The sequence below is a fragment of the Vombatus ursinus genome, unplaced genomic scaffold (genome assembly GCF_900497805.2).
Source record: "Vombatus ursinus unplaced genomic scaffold, bare-nosed wombat genome assembly UNPS02014809.1, whole genome shotgun sequence".
Lineage (NCBI taxonomy): Eukaryota > Metazoa > Chordata > Mammalia > Diprotodontia > Vombatidae > Vombatus > Vombatus ursinus.
The window spans coordinates 12,262,562-12,290,549 of NW_020954587.1; the positions used below are offsets into that span (position 1 = coordinate 12,262,562).

The window sequence follows — 27,988 nt, forward strand, 5'->3', positions numbered from 1 at the left end:
ATGCACAGCAGCCACACCCCAGTAAGCCTTCTCGGCAGACTGGCTAAACCAGGTTGAGAGCAACTGACAGACCTTAAACCCCTCAGTGGTTTAGGGGGATGTCTACCCCAAGCATGAGAAGACTTCCCCCAGTGTAACTGGTAGATGAGAACAATTTGCTCCAACAACTGTGAAGGTGATTGAGGGAGGCACCATGGAGCACTTAGAGCTTGGTCAGACATCAAAGACACCAACTTCATCCACAGCATCCCTGTCCATCCCCAGTCATCCTGATTTTTGTCTTGCCACTGGACCTCTGATGACTCTGGAAAAGAGAGTGAGGTTGATGGCTTTGTGTACCTCTGCCTCACTTAAATCCAAATTACATGCAAGTCAAGACATTACCCAGTGATGTCATTGGTACTCTTCCAAAATGAAAGGCAAACAACATTTTGACATACAGAAGAAGAAGATTATTGAAGCTCCTTGCAAGGGAGGATTGTTTTATTCATTGTACTTATATCCCCAGCAGCTAGCACAGTGCTTAGCACATAGTAGGTGCTTAATAAATGCGTGTTGATTGATTGAAACTGTGAAGTGCTATGCTTATCTCAAGAACCAAAGATATAACTCAAACCTAAAATGGTTGTTCCAACTCTGCCCTGTTTGTCTGATTCCCATCTAAACTTCCTTCTTTATGAATCTGTATATGTTTAAAATTTTAGTTTTCAACATTCACTTCCACAAGATTTTGAGTTCTAAATTTTCTCCCCATCTTGTCCCTCCCTCCATCCCAAGATGGTGTGCATTCTGAATACCCCTCCCCTAGTCTGGCCTTCCTTCTTTCATATACATTCCCCTTCTCTTATCATCTGCCCATTCTATTTTCCTGTAGGGCAGAATAGATTTCTATACTCCATTACCTGTATATCTTATTTCCCAGTTGCATGTAAAAACAATTTTTAACATTTGTTTTTAAAACTTTGGGTTCCAAATTCTCTCTCTTCCTCCCTCCCCACTCCAACCCTTTTCATAGAGAAGGTAAGCAACTCGATATAGGTTATACATGTATAGTCATGCAAAACACTTCCATCATAGTAACATTGGGATAAACTAACTATATTTCCCTCCATCCTATCCTGCCCCCATTTATTCTCTTCTATTCTATTCTATTCTTTGACCCTGTCCCTCCTCAAAAATGTTTGCTTCTGATTACCCACTCCCCCAATCTGCTCTCCTTTCTATCATCTCCCCCTCTTATCCCTTTCCCCCCTATTTTCCTGTAGAGTAAGATATATTTCCATACCCAATTGAGTGTGTATGTTATTCCCTCCTTGAGCCAAATCCAATGAGAGTAAGATTCGCTCATTCCCTCTCATCTCTCCTCTCTTCCCCTCCACTGTAAAAACTTTTTCTTGTCTGTTTTATGGGATATAATTTACCCCAGTCTACCACTCCCTTTTTTCCTTCTCCCAGTATAATTTTCTCTCACCCCTTAATTTTATTTTTTAGATATCATCCCTTCATATTCAACTCACCCTTTGCCCTCTGTCTACATACATATGTATATATACATATAAATGTATGTATGTGTGTATGTATGTGTGTGTGTGTGTGTGTGTATACACATATTCCCTCCAACTACCCTCCCTAATACTGAGAAAGGTCTCTTCAGTTACAAATATCATCTTTCCATGTAGGAATGTAAACAGTTCAACTTTAATAATCCCTTATGATTTCTCTTTCCTGTTTACCTCTTCATGCTTCTCTTGAGTCTTGTATTTGAAAGTCAAATTTTCTTTTCAGCTCTGGTCTTTTCATTAAGAATGCTTGGAAGTCCTCTATTCATTGAATATCCATTTTTTTCCCCTGCAGGATTATACTCAGTTTTGCTGGATAGGTGATTCTTGGCTTTAATCCTAGCTTTGATCTCCAGAATATCATATTCCAAGCCCTCTGATCCCTTAATGTAGAAGCTACTAAATCTTGTGTTATCCTGATTGTGTTTCCACAATATTTGAATTGTTTCTATCTGGTTGCTTACAATATTTTCTCCTTGACCTGGGAAGTCTGGAATTTGGCTATAATATTCCTAGGAGTTCTCTTTTTGGGACCTCTTTCAGGAGTTGATCTGTGGATTCTTTCAATTTCTATTTTACCCTGGTTTACTTTGGTTCTAGAATATGAGGGTAGTTTTCCTTGATAATTCCTTAAAAGATGACATCTAGGCTGAGTCTATATATGTTTAATAATTCATTAATACTCTCTTCTTTTGTTTTGTATCACTATCACATCCCTCCCCACATCACTCCCCAACTTCCCCCAAAAAAAGAAAAATAAAATCCTTTTCTTGTAATAAATAAGTACTGTAGTCATTCAAAACAAATTCACACATTGGTAATGTCTTTAAAAAAAAAAGTCTCATTCTGCCCTTTTAATCCTCACCTTTCAGCCAAGGGTGAAGAGCTGATTTATTATAAATCTTCTGAAGTTATAACTGGTCTTGTGTTGTTGTTCATCCTTATAAGACTACAAATTGAAGATGAGTTGCAGATCTGCATTGACAGAGGGAATTTCTTCACCCAGAATTCCCTTCACATAGAAGAGCACAGATCTGGACAAAACCAGACAAATTTAGGTAGATGCCATTGTGCTGGAAAAGTGATTTTTGTCCTTGGCAATGAACAGTCTTTATCTTTTTTTTCAAGGATTAACTAACAAATTGGGTTTTATAACAACATCCATTTATCCTTTGTACCAGAATTCCTTCACCCTTTTTTCACTTCTATTGCTACTAATATTGAAATATTGAGTTTGTAAGAAAATCATTAAGCAGGCTTACTGTGGTTGAGTGTTTTTTTGTTTTTTTGGCTATGGAGTTAAGTGGCTTGCCCAGGGTCTCACAGATAGTAAGTGTTATGTGTCTGAGACCAGATTTGAACTCAGGTCCTTCTAAATCCAGGGCCAGTGCACTATCCACTGTACCACCTACCTGCCCCCTTTTTTTTCTTTCAAACTAGATGCATAATTTTGCTGGGCAGAAAACTTGTGAAGGAATAACTTCTATCAAAGCATTTCTGCTGAGTATGCTGCAATTTAAAGCCTTAGAGATTAGATAGAGAGTTTCCTGAGGGCAATGAGAGTTATGTAAGTAGCCTAGGATCTCACAGTCAGTATGGGTCTGAAAGGAACTTGAGTTTAGGCCTTTCTGCCTGAAGCTGGCTGGATTTTCATCTTGTATTCTATACCTGCCTCTGTCTTTAGTACTAACATTTTGTTCAGAAGTCCTATGATAAAAACAGGAAAGCTTTGGCCCAGAACAGACTCATGATTACAGCAAAGTCTACAGGAGGCAGGGTTAGAGAGTCCTGTAATCACCAGAAACAGAACAGGAAACAGAGCTACAGCTGTGAAGAGAGGGAAACCACCATGCTCCCTAGGGTTTGGCTCTTCATATCCATTATAAGCAGGTGGCTTGGGCTCCTACCTCAACTACTCTCCTTCTGTCCACCCCACCCCCATTCTCACAAACATACCAAAAGCAATTGAATAGAACCACACAGGGCCAACTAACCTCAACAGCTGTAAACATTTAATGTGAGCTCCAGACTTCAATTGAATTAGACAGAAATTACTTTGGAGATCAGTCATTTCAACCCCTTCCTTCCCTGTATTCACATCCTTGATCACCATAGCCACACACACACACAAGAACACAAACTTGAACACACACACACACACACACACACAAAACCAAATCTCCAACAAGAGAAGGATGAAGTGCACAGGCTTAGCATTTCCTAGTTTTTCATAGGAGTAAAAACTGTTAAAAAATACTAAAGATCAGGGGCAGCTAGGTGGCGCAGTGGATAGAGCACTGGCCCTGGATTCTGGAAGAGCTGAGTTCAAATCCGACCTCAGACACATAACACCTACTAGCTGTGTGACCCTGGGCAAGTCACTTAACCCCAATTGCCTGGAAAAAAAAAGGAATTATCTGGTTCAACCTCTTTATTTTACATGCAACAGACCCTCTGGACTACTCTTCTTGTTTTCATTTGTACTCTTGGCTTAGTTCCCCGGAGGGTGACTGCTACCCCAAGTTCAAAGGCAGGAGAGGATGCTAGTGTCACTTGCTCCTACTACTATGCCTGATGAGTCCTGATGTGCTTCCTATTAACAATTAGTCCATAGATGCGATTGCTGATGCTTAGTCAATTAGTAGTGTCTGACTCTTCATTAACCCATTTGGGGTTTTCTTGGCAGAGATGCTGAAGTGGTTTGCCATTTCCTTCTCCAACTTATTTTACAGATGAGGAAACTGAGGCAAATAAATTGCTTACCCAGGGTCACACAGCTAGTAAGTAAGTGTCTGAGGCTGGATTTGAACTCATGTGCACTTGACTCCAGAGTCAGTACTCTGTAGATGCAATTAGCTCTTAGCAAAGGCACTTACTGAGTGCTTTTTTCTAATAGCTTTCATTTCCCTTATAATATGGGGCACAGTCTCCTGCAAATATAAATACCATCTATAAAAAGAGAATGTGCAGATTTAGGGTACAGTGGTAGTGAGGCATATATTGGGGAACATACATGGTAAAGGATATTCACTAGTCTGGTATTAAAGAGCCTAGAAGTTTTTTCTCTCCAATGCTACAAATCTCTTCCTGTGTGCAACATCTCAGCTGGGTGAGTTCTTTAGCCAGCCTTCCTGGGTCTGCTCCTCTCTACACCTTGACTCTGAATAGCCAGTGCTAGCCCATTCTCGAAGTCTACAGCTGGCCCCCTTCCCTGTTTTTAGAAGTTTTGCTCTGAAAGCAACACTCTTCCTCAAATGACTATCACTGAATCCTTATCAGTTGAGGGTGTTTTTCTTTGATTCCTGCTGGATACATTATCCCCAAGAAATATAGTAGATCTATTTCAAAGCAACATGGCTGAAGGAGGGAGTGGAGGTAGGAATTCTCCCCTCCCCCACTAACCCCAATGGCAAGTCTCTCTCTGGGGCCAGGTGCTTCTACTTCTAACTATTGCCTAGCTAGCAGCTCAGCTTTTTAATGGTCGTTAGAGGCAAGACTAATTTTCCACTGCTCAATTGACAGTTTGACAATTGACAACTCCTTTAAATTCTGTATTCATGCTTCATAAAATATCTTTTTATTAGTACTTCATTCCCTTTCTTATATACACTTTGTTTTCTCTTATATCAATTATGGTGCAGAGGGGGAAGATGAGGAAATCTTTTTTGCACATTCTTCCCTATATTAAAATATTTGCTGTTTTAGGCAAATCAGTTGGGTTTGTTTTTCTTTTCTCCAAAACCCAGAAAAATCTATGTGGCACAGGTCTTAATCCAAAATAAACATTCTTCTGTAAGTTTATAGATCTATCATAATTAGCATACATGGGAATTAGACATGCCCAAATACATGTTGTACATTTTAGCTAGTGGCATTCATAAAATTCTCGTAGTTATAACTCGTGGTGGTGCTTGCAAAGCCTTCCCCAACCCAAAGATACGAAGGAAAGAGGAGGAAAATCCACCTTCCTTTCTCAGAGGGAAAACCTGGTCCCTACAGTTTCCAATTGAGAAATCGGTGTCCTGTGCTGAAAATTTCTCTGAGTACTGGCAAAACTGGCAAAACTGGCAAAACTGGCAAAACGAAGCTAGAGGTTCCAATTTACTCCCCCCACCTCAACTAAGGAGTGAATTTTAGGGCAGCTAGGTAGTGCGGTGGATAGAGCACCGGGCCCTGGAATCAGGAGGACCTGAGTTCAAATCCGACCTCAGACACATAGCACTTCCTAGCTGTGTGACTCTGGGCAAGTTACTTAACCCCAATTTCCTCACTTTAAAAAAAAAAAAAAAAAGGGCGTAAATTTTGAAAGGCCCCAAAGAGACGTGGGGCTCCCTAACAGAGACCAATTATATCCTTCCTCACCATACACAGATGAAATTAAAGCCTAGAGAGGTGAAGGTACTTGTTTAGGATTACATAGGTTATATATAGGAAAGGCGGGATTTGAACCCTGATTTTCTGATTCGACCACATAACCTCACAGACATTACAGACCTGCCCGCAGGAGAATGCCAAGTATGGAGAGCTAGGGACTACGGGAGGGGAGGGGAGGGGAGGGGAGGGGACGAGGGGGGGGGGGGGGGGGGACGAGGGGGGGTACGGGAGGGGAGGGGAGCTGGCGGCACCAAAACATTGAGTCCCTAGCCCAGAGCCCAAGAGGCCCTCGGGAAGACTTTCACCACCCTCCATTCCTTTCACCATTAGTAATCCATTACAGATTGCTTAGGGTTGGTCTATGGGCTAACCCGGGGCTGACCTGAGACAAGACGAATGAGCAGGTTAGCCTGGGAGGTGACGAGGATCATGAGAAACTGTGCACTGACGAGTGGGAACGGGTAGAGGCGGGAGCCGGGTGTGGGCAGGGCTTAGGCTGTGAAAGGAGGAAACTGCGGCCGAGAGCCATCCATCACTACTCCCTCAGACCAGCAAATGACTGTGCTGTACCGACAGGACTGACAGTTGTGTGTTTGCAGCCTCAGATTGCGGAAGATCTCAGAGTTCGGATTCTTGTGCTCTCCAAGCCACTGCGGGGTCACCATTGTATCTCTTCTGCGCTCTCAACATGCCCCTGAAAAGGTGAGTGAAAAGAAGGGAGGAGGGTGGATAGGGAAAGAGAAGGGTCACTGTCCCTTCGCTGAATCGGGATTCTCGATGCCTGCTAAAACTCTATAACCACCCCACTCTCCCACCTACACAGCCCCAATCGGGTTCTCCCTGGGAGCTAGAAGCCGCCCGGGTGCTTTGGGAGGAAGAGGGCAAAGAAAGCAGCGGCACCAGCGGTTCCAGCCCCCTGCAGGACCCCAAGGGAGAAGCGGCTGAAAGTGATTGATCATTTGCTGAACAAAACCACCTCAAAAAGTTGTCGGGCAGGGCAGGCTAGGCAGCCAGCCCTAAGTAGGAGACCGGGAGAGAAAAGAGTAAACCGGGCCACTTGCCGGCGTCTATGCGTTATTAAGCAAGAGCCAGCTGAAGTCCCAGAATGGCAGCTGCTGCATTTAGCTGACAGGGTGAGAAAGGGAGAGAAAATCAACTCTCAGGGCATTTCTATAAGGGGCACCCCTAGGCTTAAAAATGAGCTAATTATTGTATCAAGGTGTTACTCAAGGAAGTTTAGTAATGAGGGAAGAGTTTCTGTGGGAACGCTACCTCTCAGTAACGTTTCAGCACGTAGAAAACTTCTTAATGTAAGTATCGGAAAGGAGGGATGGGGATGTGAGGGGGAAGAGTAGCAAAGTTACACTCGTGTCACAAATGGATATTTTACCAGAAATCCATAAATGAAGGTAACTAGACATTCTCTAAATAAGTAGTAGAAAGGCATCACGCATAACCTGCCTGTGGGGGCGTAAAAAAAGGCAGGAATTAAATGTATTGTGCAAAACCACGGTCATAAACATTTCAGTTCAATAAACTACTGATGGTCAATTTCTACTGATTATATGCCTATGCTCAGTATATACTACGTGGCACAGTGGAGGAGGGGTGGGGGGGATGAAAAGATTAATAAGTTGTAGCCTCTACCTTCAAAAAGGAGAGTTAAGATACAGGCACACAACTGTAATATAACGCAGAAAGAAATACCGAAAGAGCGATTTCCCAGGAAAGTGAGCTATGAGAGTGCAGGGAAGAGATCGCCTTTGACAGGAGAGATCAGGAAAGACAGTATTTGAATAGAGCCTGGAATGGTGGGGTAGGTTTTTTAACAGATGGATAAGAGGGTAGTGGAAGTGGTCTGGCAAATCGGGAAAAGCACAAGCAAACACATAGAAGCAGGAAAACTAGGGACGAGTTCCAGAAGTGAGAGAAGACCAGTTTAGCAGGGAGTAATGATGATTCGTAAGGTATGTAAGATCATATGTGGAAAGTGTTGAATACCATGCTAAGCAGAAGTGGAGAGAGAACCAAGAAAAATCTTTGAGCTGGGAGTGATTTAATCAGAGGTGTGCTTTAGGAAGATTAAGGCAGCCCTATTTAGGAAGAATTAAAGAGGAAGGCAACCGAAGACAGGATTCTTATTATTTATTATCTATTAACTCGATTTAAAAAAGAAGTGTTAAAATTACTTTTTTTACACGTAATTGGGAAATTTGTTTTGTTTTGTCTTTTCAAAAATACTTTTGAAGCAGACTAGCCAAGAGGTAGATAAGAGCCTAAACTAGGTTGATAGTAATGGGGCCAGAAAAGAAGGGACGGAGGAGAGAAACATTGCTAAGGGCTAGACTCCAACTAGGTGAATCATGGAAAGAGATGGGAGGAAAAAGGGGAAGGGAATTAAAGGTAGAAAAAAAATTTTTTTACAAAATAATTGTAAAAGCCTTGATGCCTGAGAAGATGGTGGTGTCCTTACCAAAAACAGAGAAGCCAAAAGGAGGACTAGGTTGAGAGAAAAATAAAAAACTCAATTTAGGACATTGAAGTTGAGGTGTAGGCAAAAATCCACGTGGGGTTGGGGAGTAGCAGATAACTTTAAATATTTTAACAGCTTAGCATATCTCTTTATTACATATGTAAACACATGCATTCTGTCATGAACAGGGCTAGCTATAATAGGTCCCCTATTAACATTATGTTATGAATTTTGTAAATTTCACCAAATCCCCAAATGCTACTCTTACACAGCTTAATTTCTTATTTTTTTTAACTTTCCACTAACTGAAATTCTACAGACTTTTGATCCTAGATTAAAACTGGAAGGAACCTTAGAGATCATTGAGTCCAGCCCCCATTTTACTGAAGGACAACTTCCCTAAGGTCATCTTTCTCCTCTCCATAAAAACCTATTCCTTTTTCTCCTTGGACCAGTGACTCCCTCATATACATGTTTGTTTTTCATACTTAAATGTTTAAATGTTGTAGGATTAGAACCAAAATCATCTGACTTCAAATCTAGAACTTTCCCTCCTGTTTCTTCTTTTAATTTTCACTGCTTCTTCTTTTCATGTAAAGGAGACCTTACCTCACACTTCAGTGTGAATTATAATCCAATTGTTTTTCTCTTAATATCATATGAAGGAGTGGGAGTTTTGATAGAGGAAGTGAAAAAAGGTCATTTTTGAATTCAAGTATGAGGAACTGGAGATGGAGGGTAGAGGAAGAAGAAAGGGGGAGGGAAGTTTTGGAGATGCCAGAGGGTAGATAGTGCTTGAGGGATGAGGAAGGGGAGCAGAAGGGGATGTCTGAAACAGACACTAAGCGCAAAAGATAAATGTTATTTACTTCACAATATTTCTTCAAAACTGTCTAAGGTAATAATACTGCAATTCTGCATTCTTATACATGTGATGGCCCTATTTGAGACCATTGGTCAAGATCATGTTTTGATTCTATGATGTATACAAATGATGACTTGCCACAATCACACATCAAAATTGCAGAAAAGGAGGTATGACTAGAGAAGGAAATAAGCCAGTCATGTATTGGGAGTTGAGGGATAGCTCATGCACAGCATGCATGCTCCACTGGCACTCATGCAATATCAGGAGGTCTAGCATATGGCCCCCAAAACCTTGAATATACCCCTTGTAAAGTAGGAAGTAAGAGGACAATCTTCATCTGCAAAGCTTCTGAGAGCTGAGAGTTTAGCTTTTATTCTTCTAAGAAAGATTAGGACTGAGGGAATTAGCTGTCATCTGTAAGAGGATTATGAAAGTTAATTGTTTTCTTGTGAGAGAATCTTAAGATACATTGTGAGTAAACTGCATTTAACTCATTTTGTGAAGAGATATTATGAAGGGAATTCCTGAAACATTGGAGTTACCATTCTAATAGAACAGTTATATCCAGAATTGAGGAGTCAATAACAGTACTGAATGACAAGGGATGAATATTCCATTTCATGTCTCTTTTTTCTGCCTTTTGAAGAATACAAAGGTGACTCCATGAACTTTGTTCACAGCAATACTCTGTAAATGTTAATGTATGACTGTATTTTTATTTGCTACTACAAAATTGTATGTTTCTTTAAAGTTATAAGACTAGGGGTGTAAGACAGATGGGGAAGGTTTTGGAGGGAGAGAGAGATGAAAGTGGGGAACATAGTTTTCTCTGTTCTATTTATATACTAGAGTGAAGGCCCAGAGCTAATGGATTAATTAATGCGAGATTGTGCATATCTATTAATTTATAGGCTTTATCAGATTCAGGAACTGAGGACTAATAAATAATACATTATAATAATGCGTAAAAATATGCTAAGATATTAATTTGGTCTTCATTGCAGCAACACAATCCTTCTACTCTTCCTTAATTGATTCTCTACTCCATTCTCCACAGCAGCTTTTGCATTCATCTGTCCTCAAATTTTCCATGGCCTCTTTTCCCCCTACCCTCTCAGTTGAGGATGTGCACATATTTCTCTCTCTGTCTCTGTCTCTTCTCCCTCTCTCTTTCATTCTCTCTCTCTCTCTCTCTTTCTCTCTCTCTCTCCCTCACAGACACACACACACACACACACACACACACACACACACAATACCATTTGATTAAAACATCCTCTTCTCCCCTTCTCCTCATCTTACATCCCTCTGACAAAATCTTCCACTATGTTCCTTCACTCAGATGATCCTTGTACTTGCCAAGGCCCTTTCCTACACCCTTGAGTCATTCTTCTACAGCAGGTTGTCCCCTCTGTCATACTCATACTGTCTCTAATCTTCAGCTTCTTCCCATCTACTGTCTCCTTACCTGCTGCCTATAAGCATGCTCCTATCTCACACCTCCTCAAAAACCCCTCATTTGATCCTACTTTCCCCTCTGGCTATTATCCCATGTATCTTTCCCTTATCAGCCAAACTCCTTGGAAAAAAGCCATCTACAAATTGGTACCTCCACTTCCTCTCCTCTTACTCTCTTCTAAATCCTCTGTAATGTCTTCTGACCTCTTAATTCAACAGAAACCATATTCCCCAAATGATTTCTTATTTGCCAGATTTAATGGTCCATTCTCAGTTCTCTTCCTTTTTGACCTCTCTTGCAGTGTTTGATACTTGTTGAGCATTATCTCTTCTTTCTAGGTTTTCCTGACACTGCTTTCTCTTTGTCCTCCTCCTAACCTGTCTAACTGTTCCTTCTTAGTGTCCTTTGCTGAATCTTCATCCAGGTCATGCTCACCAACTCTAAGTGTAAGTGTAAAAACTCTGCTTTGGGCCCTCTTTTCTCTCTTTCCTATCTCTCTTGGCCGAGTTCATTAATGCTCAGGGGTCCATCTGTCATTGCCATACAAATGTTTCCCTGATCTATAGCTAGTCCTTAGTCTCCTGAGATCTAGTCTGTCATCACTGGCTATTGAATAGATAGCCAAAAGTGAACTATTTTTCAAAATTTTTTAAATTTTTCCCTAAAACATTTCCCTCTTCCAAACTTCCCCATTACTATTGAGGGTACCACCATCTTCCCAGTTACCTAAGTTCACAACCTCAGGGTCTTCTTCATCTCCCTCTTTCAACACTTACATATCACATTTGTCACCAAATCTTATCATTTCTCACTTTATAACATCTCTTCTATACATCCCCTTCTCTCCACTCACACAGCCATTCACCTAGTTCAGGTCCTCATTACCTCTCTCCTAGACCATTATAGCAGCCTACTAATTGATATCCCTGCCTCACATCTCTCTTGACTTCAATCTACCATTCACATAGCTACCAAAGGGATTTTCCTAAAATGTAGGCCTGAATGTCACTCCTATAGTGCTCAATAAACTACAGTAGCTTCCTATTATCTCTAGGATCAAATATGCAGCAAATCTTTGCATAGCCTGCCCCATTTCCACATTTCCAGTCTTCTTATACTCTGCTCCCTACTACCAACCCCAAATTCTTTTTTTAAAACTTATTTCATTTTTAATTTATAGAACAAAATAAGTATTTCTGTAACATAGTTTCATAAAAAAGATAATTGCACATGAAACTGCAAATCTATTCCTTTTAAATATACAACAAAGTTATCATGTATTCCTTCTTTTTCTGTTTTTTCTTCCCCCTTCCTCCCCGTGTTCTAGAGATGGCCACCATTAGACCCAAATAGGTATATGTGTGTATGTATATGTAAAATTTTTCTGCGTATACTTTAGTTTGTTCTTTCTCTGGGTGCAGATAGAGTCTTTATACGTCATTTACAGTTAATTCGGGTATTTATGATAGTCAAAACAACTTCTTTGCTCAAAGTTATTCTTAAAACAATATTACTCTTACCATATGCAATATTCTCTTGGTTCTGCTCATCTCACTCTTCATTATTTCATGCAAGTCTTTCCATGTTTTTTCCCCAGTCCCCAGTTCTATGACCCAGCCATATCAACCTACTGGCTGTTCTTGAAGATAAGATTTCACCTGCTGGCTTTTGTCTCGTTCCTCAAGCCTGGAATGCTCTTCTTCCTCAGCTCTGCCTCTTAGAATCCCTGGCTTCCTTCAGCAGTCAGCTCAGATGTCAGCTTCCTTAGAACACCTTAACCAATCCTCCCAAATGCTAGAGCTTTCTCCCTTAAGGTTACCTTCCATTTACCTACACGCATCCTGTATATATGTTGTTCTTTACATGTTTTCTCCCCCATTCAAATGTAAACACCTTGAAGGTGGGAACTGTTGTTGTCTTTATTTGTAACCCCAGTGCTTAGTACTGTGCCTGGCACAGATTAAGCACTTAATAAGTGCTTGTGGATTGGTTGAACTTAATTCATGACTTCACTTTTCTGGGCTTCAGTTTATTCATCTGTAAAATGAGGGAATTATACTAGGTTATATCTAAAGAACTGTATGGATCTGACATTCTATAATTCAAATAGAGCTAAGAAATAACATTAGAGTTCTTCCTGTGCTGTTCAATGAATGGTAACGATGAAATTTTTTTCCAGAGCATATTATTTAGCCAGGGATCTCACTGATTTGTAGGAATTATATTCATAGGCTTAATTTTTAATATGCAGCCTTTTATTTAATTTTAAAAGACCAAAACATGGAGGAGCCCTATTCTAATAAGTTCCAGGAATTCAGTCTAATATTTCTAAGCATTATTTCAGTGCTCTTTCATTTCTTCTCAAATTACAGTATATGTAATTACATATTTATGAGTTGTGTCCCCCAGGTAGAATGTAAGCTTCCTAAGGGCAAAGACTGTGACAGATTTAGTCACTGAATGCCCAACACCTGGTACAGTGCCTGTGCAGAGAAGGCACTTAGAGCTTACTCATTTGGGTTGGATTAATTAATACAATATTTTAATAATGGGCTTGATTACCAGAATTACACTCAGAATAAGTTGACAGGTAGCCACTTCATAGTTGATTTTTAAAATCCAAGTTGCCTTATTACCAGGTGCCTCAAAGTTTTCTGTTATTGGCTACTCTAAAACAGAAAGTAATATACTATTGTCTGCTCCACCTTGCTCCTTCTCCATTTTTCCTGACTAGGACATTTAGTTATCCTCTTGACTCAGAAATAACCTGGAAATATGTGAGTTTGTTGACTCACAGAAAATGAAATTGCCCGTTTGTATCTCTACATAAAGTAAATATGCACACCTACAATGTCAGCTTTTATGGTTCTTGGTTTCCTTCTAGTGTCGTATAGTTACTGATAATAACAATAGCTAGCATTTACATATGCTTTAGGCATTTAAGGTTTGCAAAATGCTTTACAAATAGTATCTCATTTGATCCTCACACCAACCCTGGGAGGTAACTGCCATTATTAACCTCATTTTATTTTATACCTGAGGAAGCTAGGCAGATAGCTCAGGGTCACACAGCTGATAAGTATCTGAGGCTGGATTTGAAGTCAAGCCTTCCTGATTCTAAGTCCAGAGTTCTATCTACTGCACCACTAATGTTTCTCTTATTTGTTATTTATTTTCTTGTAGTACTGGATTCCTCTTGCTCCTTCTTGGTTGTCTGAGAGCTGGTAAGTCCCTAATATTTCCATTGGGATCTATAGACACATAGTAGTAAAAAATGATCATTACCCAGATCTCCCCACTTTTCAATAGTAAAAGTTGCTTAATCTAAAGCTATTTCATTTAATATCCTCTAGTCTACCTTTTTGTCTTTCTATTTGAAACAAAAAAATAAATAAATAAAAGTCAGAACTGCAGCCTAGGCTCAGCTATTTCCTGAAGGCAAAACCACTCTTGCTTTCCTAGATTTTGTAATTCTTACATAGGTATAAACCCATCTCTGCCTCAGGCGAAAATACAGTAAATATGCCCCTCCCATTCAATTTAATTCATTTGAAGACTCATTCTGAAATCATTAACCTATAGCTTCTATTGCTGCCTTTGCCCTGCCTATATGTTCTGTACTTTCCAGGGCCAATCAATCTGTTTGTTTCTAAGAACCAATAGCTTCCACAAAATGCTAGAAAATAGTCCCTTAATTGTCAAAGACAGCTGCATATTGTCCTCCTCTTGGATAATAAGGGAGAATTCTAAAAGCTGTGTTTCTTTGTGGTCCGGTTCAGTTAACCTACAATTGTTACAATTACTTCTTTTTAAACTTCTGTGCCAAGCAAGTGGGAAAAAACCCATAACCTATATTAATGATGCTAGGCATTTCATGACTCATCATCAAATTATTATATCCCCAGGAAATAATTACTTGTTTTAAATGTGTAATCATAGACGTTTTGCTGCAATCTTGTATGATTTTATTCTGTCTGGGGACCAAAATGTTTTCCAGTGAAACAGATCTCCAGTTTTGTAATAATTAATGTAATTAATTTTGTAATTCATGATAAAATAAGATTCAATATGGAAAAATGTAAGTTTCAGAGAAATTTTTCATAATATGCCAATTCCATAAATTGAGTCATACTACATTGCAGTTACAGGTTTCTGCTCAGGGAATGATTGAATGAATATGGGCAGGATCACATGTGTTCTGAGTTAATAGCTTCCTTTGGTTTATCCTAATCATTTCTTTTTATCAGGTTAAATAAAATAATTTAAATTAAATCCAGTATATGAGAATGGGCAATTGACCATGAAGACAGGGAAACTTCTAAATGAAAATTTTGAAATGTTTTTCCATTTTGTTTTGCAACTGAAGTAACAATTGAACTCTGTTCTCGTACACAGAGTCAAGTAATTTTCCTAAGTAATATTTAAAACATTTGTTACAAATCTATGCTATGAAAAACTTCATTATAATGTACACATAAGGCACCGTTAATTTTTTTCCTTTAAAACCATACACTGAGCTCCATGTAGTTCTAACTCAAAGACTAGGATAAACTGACTCTATGCAAATTAAGAGATAGGTAGTGTTGGTTCTAGCGGCCTTGTTCTGTGCCCTCTTCCCACCTCATCTTCCTTACACTCTAGTAGTCAGAGTTTTCCAAATCTACCCTATAAAAATTGGCTTACATATTCTTCTTTCACACTAAGGAGTAAATTATTTAGACCCCCTTGAAGTAACAGCCCTCATAGCAAAGTCTTGAGCTAAAGGAAAGAAACTCTGATAAACCTCAGATAGCAGCTAAAAGAGGATATGATGAATTAAGGCATCTTCCTAGGATCCCTGACATTATATCACATGGGCATACCCCCTCCTCAGCCTGCACAGAAAGATAAAAATGGGAGTGGTCTAGCCTCACCAAAGACCAATACAACATGTATCTCCATGTAGAATTTTCCTGCAGAACTTCTTAACTCCGCAGGAGTAAAAGGCATTTTACTTTATCAATAAAATAATATATACCCTCTCCCCTCCTCATGGTGTCACTGTGATTGAGCTGTAGAGCATAAGATAGAAAAAGATGTAGTATCACGAGTGCCTTCTTAGGAGTCACATAAATGAAATAAATAGACCTGGATGGGATTTCCCATTTTGTCCTTGCTCCATACTTTGAGGAGACCTATGAAATATAGAATGAATCACTCTCATAGTGATGGGTATTGAAAAATTTATACCTTTTTTTATGCCTTTCACCTTACATGAGGAACCAAGAAAACATATAGGTTCTTTGATGAGTTTAGAAGTGAGAAAATAAATCCAGGAGACAGTGAAGGAAACTGAAAACCTTGTAAAAATGGGCTCTTTCCTAGACCACATTAATCCATTTTATTTTGAACATTATTATATTCTAATTAATCCATGAGTTGTTTCAAAAGCAAAAAAAAAACATTGCATATTATTATTCTATATGAAAATGAACAACATTAGAAAGCTATTAGATCGAATGATAATATCTATGAAACAATTAGCACAGTGCCTGACACATGCTAGGCACTTAAGAAATGCTTATTCTCCCCTTCCTCTCCATTGTGCTTTTAAATATTATTTATATATTCTTTTCAGTGCCACTATGTTTTTAGTTTCAAAATGTGAAAATATAGTCAATGTAGTGATTTCTAACTCTGGCCTGGTTTATGAGATATTTCTAGTTTTCTCAAGGCATATCCCAAAACTTTAAAAATAAATTTTACAAACAAAATTTAAGTTAAGACACACACATGAGAGTGGAGATCATGTTTTTATAATGGTAGTATTACTACCCAGTAATTACTTATGTTGCTCATTAAGAGGAGGTTGGAATCTTTCTAATTCTTTAAGTTTTATGCAACTATGTTTATCATATTTTGCTCTAGGGAGACCCTTCCAAGGCTTGCTCTTATGTATGCTAAAGAAAGTTGACTAATAGGAGACCACAAAAATATTACAACGACAGTGAGTCAGCCTAAAGGGGTTGGAAATCACTAGGGTGTTAATGTAGTTGGTTAAACACATGTGTCCATAGTTCTTTGCAATGAGGAACATAATAAGCACAAAGCTGAGCCTAAGTGATCACTAGGTATACTATCATTTGTATTTAAAAATACAAATTTATACCCTCTGCAATGACAGAAATTTCACCTGGTCCTATATATTTCAACAATCCTTTGTGGTGGTTGTTCAGTCATTTTTCAGTCTTGTTCAACTCTTTGTGACTCTATTTGGGGTTTTCTTGACAAAGATCCTGAAGTGGTTTGCCATTTCCTTTTCCAGCTCATGTTACAGATGAGGAAACTGAGGCAAACAGGGTTAAGTGATTTGTCCAGGGTCACACAGCTAGTGTCTGAAGCTGGATTTGAACTCATGAAGATGAGTCTTCTTGATTTCAAGCCCAGTACCCTATCTACTGTGCCACTAGTTACCCCAACAATCCTTTACCTGTCTTCAAACTTGTCAGCTCTTGACATTTTTAGTCTATATCCTTCTCTTCACTATTGGAAATAATGTTGGGCTAGAAGTCAGGTCTCCCCCTCTCCCACTAGTTAGCTTTATGACCTTGAGCAAAGGATTTCCAACTCCCTGGAGCTCTTCAAAATTGGAAGATGGAGAGATTAGACCAGACAACTTTATGTTGTATCATACTATTCTGTTTCTCATTCACTCAACATTCTCCTTGGTGTTACTGTTAACTTTGAAAGTCTTTTTCTGAGATTATTAAATTATTCAGTGCTTCTGGGCAATAAGTTGATGACCCCTATTTAATTACTAAAGTGATTGTTACCTGGGAAAGGGAGGATATAAGTATGTCGTCTTCTATTAAGTACAAATGTATTGTAGTCACAGACATTATATGTAAAATCATACTTGTGAATACATTCACAAAGGAGATAAATAACTTGAAAGGCTAAAAGAAAATGTTCATGAACTAATTTCACATTCTTTTTGTCTTTGCAGCTAAAATGGAAGAAGTACATGGTATGGTAGGTGGCAATGTTGACTTAAGCTGCATTAGTCCTGAAAAAAAATATTTTGATTTAAGTAAAACACTTGTTTATTGGCAAACAAAAGACAACGTACTTCTAAATTCATATATTCCTGGAGAAGATACTTCCAAATATGTTCATTTAAAGTATCAGAACAGGACATCACTGACACTTGAAAAAATGGAAAAAGGCGATTTTTCTCTGCGTTTGTTTAATATCACCACAGAAGATGAACTGGAGTTTGCATGCATTGTCATGAACAAATCTAATGCTGAGTTTTTTTTCTCATCTATAGTAAACCTCCGTGTGGCAGGTAAGGACATTGGAAATAGAGAAATTTGATTCTTAACTATTGTGATACTGTGGGAAACTATTTTAATCCTATAAGAATTCATGATTTTATTGGAAGAGTAGGAAAGCAGTGGGGCCCAATGGATAGCATATTGACCTTGTAGTCAGAGAGATCTGACTTCATATTCCACTTCTGACACTTATTAGCTGTGTAACTGTGGACAAGTCAATTAACTCAGACTTATAGTTGTGTCATGGTCTCTTTTGGTGGAAAGAGTCTACACCCCTATGAAATCAAATATCTTTTTCTTTATAATGTAGTACATTATTAACATATTTAAATTCTTAGTAGATAGTAGATTTTGTGAGTGATTATGTCCCCCCAAAAGTCATCAACTGGTAGCCAACCTTCTGTCTATGAACCACCCCCTTGAATTTGGCTATCCTTAGAGTTTTTACCAGGACCATACTTAAAGAATTGTATAAGGCCTTCTCTATTCCATGATAAGATATCAGAATAAAAGTTTAGTGAAACTCTTGGGAAAGTATGTCAAACAAAGCCTGCTATCTACTGTTTCACTAGTTTTCCATCCAGGAAAAAAAAAAAAACTTAATTTCTACAAATAGCCAGGATTCCATTTAACTTGGCAAAAAAAGAGATTGGTTGAAAAAATGTTGGAAATAGACCCAATTATATTATGAATTTTTTTCCAACTTGAATTTTTCTTTTCCCTTGGCTATCTCTAGTAGATCAAGTGTTGCAGGAAAAACCATAACCTTGCTATTCTTGTCCATCCAGTCAATTAGTATTCGTATAATCATAGATTTTATGGTAGAAATGACAACAAAAGTCATGTAATCTAACCCCCTCATTTTACAGAGGAGGAAAATGAGACCCAGAAAATTAAATAGCTTACCCATGATCAAATCAAGTCAGTCAGTCAATAAACATTTATTGAGCACCTCCTATGTGCCAGGCACTACGCTGGGTACCGAGGATCCGAAAAGAGGCAAAAGGTAGTCTCTGCCCCCCAAAAATTCACAATTTAATAGGAGTGACAACAAGCAAATACATATGTAAAAATAAGTTATATATAGATAAATAGGAAATAATCAAGAAAGGGAAAGCACTAGAATTAAGAGAAGTTGGGAAAGTATTCCTGTAGAAGACAGGATTATAGCTGGGACCTAATGGAAGCCAGTATGTGGGGATGAGGAAAGAAGGCATTTCAGGCCATGATACAATAAAAAGCTGTGATGATGTCTAACAAGCAATACTTAGCACAAAATCAACCCTCTGCATTTTTCCCTTAGTATTTATTAGTACTATTTAGAAACAAAGATGATTTGTATCAATTTATTCTGTCTCTTGCTCATTTACTGAAGCTATTAAAAAAATTTCAGTTTCTTTGCGGAGTCTCTGAGATTTTCTAGGTAGACTATTATGTCATTTGCAGATGAGGATGATTTTCTCTCTCCTTTACCATTTTCCTTCATATTTAGATATTTCAATATTAGAGGGGAAAATCAGTAAATGCTAAGCAGGTCACTGAAAAAACACCCTCATTAAAGAAACATTTCTGTAGTATTTATTGCCTGGGGAAAGCACCAGGTCCTGGGGGATGGTGGAGTCTCCTGTTGCCAGGTGTTTGGGGATTTTCTTTCCGGGTTACCAGTACCCTGAATAAAGGTTACTGTCTTCTTTGTTCAATTGTTTCAGTCGCATCTGACTCTCCTTGACCCCATTTGTGATTTTCTTGGCAAAGATACTGGAGCGGTTTGTCATTTCCTTCTCCAGCTTATTTTACAGATGAAGAAACTGAGGCAAATGGGGTTAAGTGACTTGCCCAGGGTCACTTAAGCGTCTGAGGCTGGATTTGAATTTAGGAAGATGAGTCTCCCAACTCCAGGCCCAGCACTCTATCCACTGCCACCTAGCTGCCTTTTTGTGCTGACATCTCATCCCCTAGTCCTACTTAGTGTTACCCACAGCCCAACACTCTGGGAAATGTTTCCTCCTTGCAACAGCTCCCTAATAATTTTCAGAACCTTGGTCGTATCCCTAATATGAAAATTTTTTTTTCCTTCTCTAGCAAACTATAGTGTTCCAATAGTAGATGATAAGACCAACAATACAGAAGTCATTTTCACCTGCACTTCCCACAATGGTTTTCCAAAGCCAAAGGTTTACTGGGTAAACAAAACAGATAATAGTTTGCTTAATCAAAGCCTACAAAATGATACCTTCACCACCAATGAGAAAGGCTTATTCAGCGTCTCCAGTGTGCTGAAGATTACATGGACTCCTAATATCAGTATTGAATGCTGTATAGAAAACGTGAACCTACAGCAAAACCTAACAGTTCAGTCAAGTAAGTTATTCATTGGCCAAATGGGAAAAGTGTGCATTTGTTTTTCATTAACCAAACTATAGCCCAAAACTAATAGAGGAAGAGTATTTGAGTGTAGGCTGAGTGAACTCTTGGAACAAAGGAAAAATGATTTTGGAACAAAGAAAACCTTGCCATCCATAAGTAGTGGTTTCCCCTCACTGGCAGTCTTCAAGTAAGGGAGGGGAGGTGAGTGAAGAATACGTATCTATTAAGCACTTACACCTGCCACGTGCCACGCGCTGCTCTAAGCACTTTTACAAATATTACCTTATTTGATCCTCATAACAACTCTATGAGGTAGGCACTATTGTGATCCTTATTTACATTTGAGGATGCTGAGGCAGACAGAGGTTATGTGACTTGCCCAGGGTCACACAGCTAGTAAATGTCTGAGTGCCCTGATCTTTCTGATTCCAGACCCAGCACTCCATTCACTGAGATACCTCACTGACTCTAAATAGAGGCTGAATGACTACTTATTCGTGATATTAGAGGGGGAATTCTTGTTCAAGTCTGGGTTGGACTCCATGAATCCTAAGGCTCCTTCAGACTGTGAGAGTGTGATTCTATGATTTCCAAAAAGAAGTTCTACAGCCACTCAGCCTACAATTCCAGAACTGTCATATCATAGTATAATAGATTTAGAGTTGAAAAGTCACAGGCTCCAGAGAATTCAGTTTACTTCAGTTGGTTTGATTCAGCACTTATTAAGTGCCTTTTACGAGCAAAGTCCTGAACTAGGCTTGGGAAACTACATACAAATCAGATACAATCCTTGACCTTACATAAAAAACCTCATATTTACTGATGGGCCAAAATTATGTTTATGAAAATGCTGATGGGTTGGATCAGTGATTCATAAAATGTTTCCATCCACTTGATTTAAATTGTTCATTGAATATCATGTGAAAATAACAACAAAAAAATTCCATTGATATTATGCCATCCAGATGTGAATCTAAATCCTTGTCCTAAAGCAATAGTTGTTGTTCAGTCATTTCAGTTGTGTCTGACTCTTTGGGACCCTATTTGGGGTTTTCTTGGCAAAGATACTAGAATGGTTTGCCATTTCCTTCTCGTGCTCTTTCTCAGATGAGGAAACTGAGGCAAACAGGCATAAGTGATTTGTCCAGGTTCACAAACTAGTAAGTGGTCTGAGACTAGATGTAAACTCAGGTCTTCCTGTCTCCAGCTAGGCACTCTATCAGCTGTGCCACCTAGCTACCCTGCAAAGCAATAGTACAATCTTTATAAAGAAGATCTTATACTTAGAGCTAGAAGGACCATCTAGTCCAAACTCCTCATTTTATAGAGGAGGAAATAGATACAAAGAGGTTAAGTAACCTGTACAAGATCATGTAGGTAGTAAATGAATAAGGCAGGATTTGAATCTAGTTCTTCTGACTCAAAATCCAGTGCTTTTTTAAAGTGTACCATATGGTAATATGTATGGATGAATAGTCATCAGGAATGTTATAGAAAGGGTTCTTGCTTAAGTTGAATTTGGACTAGATGCTTCTGGGGTCCCACCCAAAGCTAAGCTTCTCTGACTATATATATAGTACCAGTATAGTGGTGTGATTTACCAAAGCACTCTCTGCCAGATTACATTTGACCTACTGAACAGTCAATACCTAAGGAGAAACTGTTTCGAAGAGCGTGCTGTTTCCACTATTCTCAGCACCTACAAGCTCAAATTTTTCAAAGCAATCTAACAAGTGTTCCAGGATATATGGTTTATTTTCAAGCTGGCTTTGGAAGCTACATTGGGGGTGGAGAAAATTTTCTTTCAGAACGCAAAGTAAATCTTAAATGACAGATTATAATTATGCAGATTAAACAAACCACAATCTGCCTTCTTTGCCCTTACATACTATAGAATGTTTCTGGAGGAAGTCACACAACTGTTCTGAGTGGGTCTACCACAAGTTTGTTATCTAATTTCAACTGGGCCCTCACTGGAGCAAAGCAATACTTTTGCTTCTGCCCAACTAACTCCCCAATTGGGGGAATCAAACTGTCCCCAAGCTACAGTTCCAAAACTTTTGTTATTTCTTCAAGCGTCCCATGTTACCTCCCTCTTAACAGAGAGCCTTGTCTTTTATTTGACTAAGAAAGTAGAGGAAAATTTGCTGTAAGCTTACTCTTCTCTCTATTCTAAGTCTCAAAACCCCCTAAAATCTTCCCTTATCTTCCTTTGTTGTGTTTCTGGTGAAGCCTTCACCTACACTTTACCCCTTAAGTCAATCCATTACCTGAATTAGATTGCCTTTTCAATAATCCCTCTTTACTTTCTAATTTTCAATCCCTTCCTTCTTTTGGCTCCTTCCTTGCTATCTACAAACTTCTCCCATACTTAAAAACAAAACAAAAACAAAAAACTTCACTTGACCTTATCATCCCCTCACTTTATCATCCTTTATCTCACTTTCCTTTCATAAACAGACTCCTAAAAAAGCTTCCTGTACTACTTGCTTCCATATCATCTCTCACTTCTCTACCCCTTACAATCTTGCTTCTGATTTCATCACACAACTGAAATGGCTCTTCTTAAATTACCAATTACCTAATTTGCCAAATTCAAAGGCCCTTTCTCAGTTTTCATCCTTCTTGACCTCTCTGCTTCATTTGATGGTGTTGGCCATCTTCTCCTACTAGATACTACACTCTCCCAGTTCTCCTAATTGTCTGGTTTCTCTTCAATATCCTTTGCTTGAACCTCACCCATGTTCTATCTTCTAACTGTGGGTGTACCTGAAGGCTAGACCCTGGACCCTCTTTCTTTTTCTCTTTATACTATCTTTCAATGATCTCATCAACGATCATTTCAAATGTTTATAATTTTCAAAAGGAAAGGTTAATAATGGTAGTGAAATTCTTTTAAATATTACCATCTGATATGTCCATCTTAAAAAGATAACTAATAATCACAAGTTCAATATTCTTAAACTACTTCAGAAGCCTACAAATTGGTATCCATGCCTCCATTGTTTCATATGTATTTTTAATTTACTTAGCTATGTTCATTTCATTTCCCACAAATAGAATGTAAGTTCCTTGAGGCTAGGGAGATTTTGAGCTTTAGTCTAAATCTATGGCTATCCAAGAACATCCTCCATTTGTAACTTTGTAGCTGTGAAATTAACTGCCATACAACATTGTTTCACCTACAGCTCTATTTTCGGGAAATTACCTGATATGTTAGGTGAGGGACCCCTGTACATATGTAAATGAATGTCAACCTTGTTTTCAGTGTTCCTCTTTTCCTGTAGTATGCAACTTTTTTGTTTTTTTGTTTTTTTTTTTTCAAAAGGATGTGCATCTTAGAGCTTAATGTTTTGTGCCCTCTAGACTAAAATATCCCCTCTCAAATTGTGAACAATAATAGGAAAATTTTGAAATAGTGAAAAGGCTTAAATGAAGAAAGCAATGAAATGCAGAAAGTTGGTTTTCTTAGAGTAAAGCAAGCTTTAAAATGTTCATAATTTTCAAAAGGAAAGGTTAATGATGGTAGTGAAATTCTTTTCAATATTACTGTCTGATATGTCCATCTTAAAGATGACTAATAAACATTTCCCTCTTCACTTTTAAATCTCAGGCTTTCTCCTTTCTCCAGGCGGAAGTTTCAATCGTCAAACAATCACTACTCCCCCAAATCAGCTTAAACCACCTGAGAAAACATCAAATACTGTCTTCTTTACTATCTTTGGAATTTTACTTGTGATTCTCCTGATGGTTGTGATTTTGAGTAGAAAGCTATATAAAAAGAAACATCGCTATGGAGATTACACAGGTGATTTTTAAAAAAAAACTATTCTTTTTAATGCTTTAAGTTTTTTTTTTTCACAAGGATCAAACGGGTTATAAAATACTCTTTTTATTTTTTAAAAATAAAACTGAATTTCATATTCATGTAAAACAACAGTTTGCCAATACAGATAATGTAGATGTGTTTTGTTTTTAAGATTGTTTGCAATCTAAACATCTTACTTTATTCCAACAAAGCATCTCAATCAAAATCAGGTACCATAGCTCAGTATCATAGAAATCAACATTCAGAACTGTAATTTCTAGATAGAGTTGAAAAGTAATATAAATTTAGAAATCAGAACAGATTCTTCTCTACTGATTGAACACAGTCACATATCTAAACCTTCTCAAGCAGGTTAATAATTAAAGGAGTATCATACAAAAGAAACTTGGGAATCTTTATTTGTAACAACAAAGAATATAGATTTCCATGAAATTTTGTCCTGATTAAGGAAGTCCAGCTTTAGTTAGCATATACTGCTGGAAGAAGTCAGTTATACTCCTTAAGTTACAATGGTCAATAGCAACTAACATTAAAAAAAAAAAAGCCAAGAAACAAAAGTTTTAAGAAAATGCAAGCTCTATTTGACCTCTGGGGAAAGAGGTATGAATTCTACCCTGCCTAATTTTAAGGAAAGGGATCTTTTGTGGATTTTGGGAGTGAATAGGGCTAATTATTTTGGGGTTGTTTTTTTTTTGAGGTGACAGTAACACTCATGCTTACTATTTATACTTCATTATTTGTCCTGGGGGAAAGGGAGAAGATATTAAAAACCAAGTGATTATATATTAGACACACCTGGAAAGAATCAGGATAGAGCCGACAAGGCCTTTGTGGAATTTTAGTTAAGGTTTAGGTTGAAAAACAAATGCCATTCAGTCGAGAACTAAAACTATTTCTCTTACATGAACCTCCAAATACCTTACCCTCATATTATTTCTAAATTCGTATATTTTACTTAGTCTTGCAATGGCTTTGATTCCTTGTAAATAACCCCTAGTATTTTTTTTTTTCTCCTGTGGCCTACTATGTGTGGAGACAATGGTAGAAAGGAAAGAAGAAAGGAACTTGGACCAACTATTGAGGTTTAGGGGTGCTGGGACCCCAAAATCACAATAAGTAGGTCCTGCCCAAAAGAATTTGACCCAAGCCTTCTTTCAGCCAAAGACAAGGTTTATTAGAACATCCACCATATTGGGCAGACTCTTAAGGAGTCTGAACATTAGCGACCTATTAGCTAGATTTTAAGAATCTAAGCACCTTAATGGAGACAAGATGGAATTTATATACAGAAAGACTATGGGAGGGATCTAGGAGTGGCCATGAGTCTATAGGTAATAGAATTCCAGGGACCTGGACCACTAGCCCAAGGAGAATGGAGCCTACAGAGGATTAAGGGTGGGAAGTGGCCTGGGGCCTTAGGGAGGTAAGACAATGGAGGGCTAGGCTAGGTCAAGGGTAACAGAATTAGGAGATTGGGTGTAGCCACAAAGAAAGGCCAATTGATGCAATTAGGGCCTAAGGGGAAAGCCAGAGAATTCAAAGATAGTCTAAGGATTTTCTAGGGCCAGTAGACAAATGGGTCCCAAATTGGGACAAAGGTCTCAGCCTGGGTGCATACCCATCACAATCATCAATGTATGGTGGTAACACCTGAATAAGGGGGCAGGTAATAAGGATGCAAATCTGAAACCAAGGTGGGAAAAGCTAGCTGAGGGCCAAGAAGGTCCAGGACTCATTTGCATTGAATTTCAGTAATCAGATGTCTAGAAAGACTTTGTGTGGGGCAGCGACCCTAACACAAGGAAACTCAGACTTCTCAAGGTGGAAGCAAGTTACTCTTTATTACAATCTCGCGAGAAGGGACATCTTCTCCAGTACACTACCAGCAGGAGAGAGGCCAGGCACAGAGCACAAAACAAGATTATATACCCTAACGCAAACAAACCTCCACCCACCACTATCCCTTACTCCCATTGGCTGAGAGGCAGGCTTACATTCTAGGGCGAAAATCTTTCCCATTCCCAAAGACAAAGAACAAGGAAACAGGGTATAGCCAATCCAAACATACATATCCTTATTTAGTAAACCTAATGCTGATGTGACAGTGGTATGGCAATCAGGAGGGGTTTAGGGCTGAATTCCTATTGGTTTAGGTAATTTAAACTTACCTAGTTCTCTCAGAGCCTATCTCTAGTTTTGAGACAGTCTTTTCATCACCACCCTGAGAAGTCTTCATAGAGGTGGTGTGAAGACTCATTCAACTTCAAACCTAAAAGTCATGGGGACCAAGGTAAGGTCCCTAGAATTGGCTCCAAGTGGAAGACAGTTGGCATTGCCAATTCAGCTAAACCTAAGGCCCAGGACTGGCTCTTTTTAAAGGCTTCAGAGACTCTACGGAGAATGAAGGACAGTACTTAAATGTATTCTTGTGACTTTGGGGTAAAAGACAATGTTGCTTTCCCTAAAGACTAAAAGTTTATTTTTACCTTCAGTTCATATCCACCCAGGAGCTTTCTTCTTCTCTTATGAATTCTAAGTATTCCAACAATGATTTTCAAATACTATAGTCTCTGCCATAATAGTAGTTGATAATAGTTAACAGTATGTTATATATACACATTCCATTTATATGTAGAATTATTCATAATTAAAAGCTTAGAATTTTTAAAATACCTATTCCCTTAAAATTAGTGATTCGTTTTTCATGTTAAGAATGAAATATCAAATCCACCTCCAAAGAAAGAACTGATGGAGTCTGAGTGCAGATCAAAGCTAACTCTTTTCACTTTTTCTTGGGTTTTTTTTAAGGGGGGGGGTTCTGTGATGCAGTTTAGAAGTTTAGGGGTGCTGGGACCCCAGAATTATAACACGCAGGTCCTGCCCGAAAGATTTCGACCCAAGTCTTCTTTCAGCTAAAGACTAGGTTTATTAGAACATCCATCATATTGAGCAGACTCTTAAGGAGTCTGAACATTGGTAAGCTATTGGCTAGATTTTAACAATCTGAGCATCTTAAGGGAGACAAGATGGACCTTATATGCAGAAAGACTGGGAGAGATCTAGGAGTGGCTAAGTAGTCCTTGAGGTAATAGAAATACCAAGGGTGGGAAGTGGCCTGGGGCCATAGGGAGGTAAGACAATGGCTGGGAGGATTATTGCCTCAGGCGAACGCCAGAGATTTGGCCTTGTGGGAAAGTCCAGGGTGTTTCTTTTCTGGGGCCCAGATCCCAACCCCATCAGTCTGTGTTTTCTTTTGCAATGTAGCTAATATGGAAATGTGTTTTGCATGACTACACATGTGTATAATCTACATCAAATTGCTTGCCTTCTCAAGGGCGAGGGTAAAAGGGGAGTAGAGAATTTGGAACTCAAAAAACTTTTTAGATGAATGTTCAAAATTGTTTTTACATGTAATTGGAAAAATATAAAAAAAATTTAAAGAATGAAGTAGCAATCATTGTTGACAAAAGAACTTATTTGAATTTTTAACTCATTTAGCCAGTGGTCCTTCCATTCTTCGCAATGGTTGGAGAGAAATGCAAATGAGAGGAAAGTTATCCCAAATCCCCAACATGACATTGACATATAAAAAGAGTGCTAGCTGTAAAGGAAGAAGGAAGTTTTCTATGTGTCTTTGTCTATTCTTATGATATTTCTAAATAGAATTTCTGTTTTAATAGGTCCCCAGGGAAACAGACAGATGGCAGAAACTACCGGTAAGGAGAAGAAGAAACTAAATAGAA

At 38.5% G+C, this 27,988-nt stretch overlaps 1 protein-coding gene and 1 long non-coding RNA gene across 4 annotated transcripts in view; one reads left to right on the forward strand and one right to left on the reverse strand.

Moving 5' to 3' along the window:
• On the reverse strand, positions 1–6,372 carry LOC114052814. The gene is made up of 3 exons (XR_003570316.1): positions 6,316–6,372; positions 2,425–2,593; positions 1–304 (listed from the first exon to the last, which is right to left on the reverse strand). It is a non-coding gene; the product is annotated as an uncharacterized LOC114052814 (long non-coding RNA).
• ICOSLG (inducible T cell costimulator ligand) overlaps positions 6,212–27,988 on the forward strand; it is a 25,936-nt gene continuing 4,159 nt past the window's right edge. The window contains exons 1-7 of one of the 3 annotated variants that reach the window (XM_027875547.1): positions 6,212–6,337; positions 6,533–6,635; positions 13,917–13,957; positions 17,719–18,060; positions 20,132–20,410; positions 24,030–24,224; positions 27,926–27,961. In XM_027875547.1, coding sequence (XP_027731348.1) covers positions 6,622–6,635; positions 13,917–13,957; positions 17,719–18,060; positions 20,132–20,410; positions 24,030–24,224; positions 27,926–27,961 — 907 coding nt within the window. In that variant the 5' untranslated portion in view covers positions 6,212–6,337; positions 6,533–6,621. Of the gene's footprint in view, positions 6,338–6,380; positions 6,636–13,916; positions 13,958–17,718; positions 18,061–20,131; positions 20,411–24,029; positions 24,225–27,925; positions 27,962–27,988 lie in introns of those variants that run through there. The other 2 variants (XM_027875548.1, XM_027875546.1) reach the window with 2 other exon arrangements.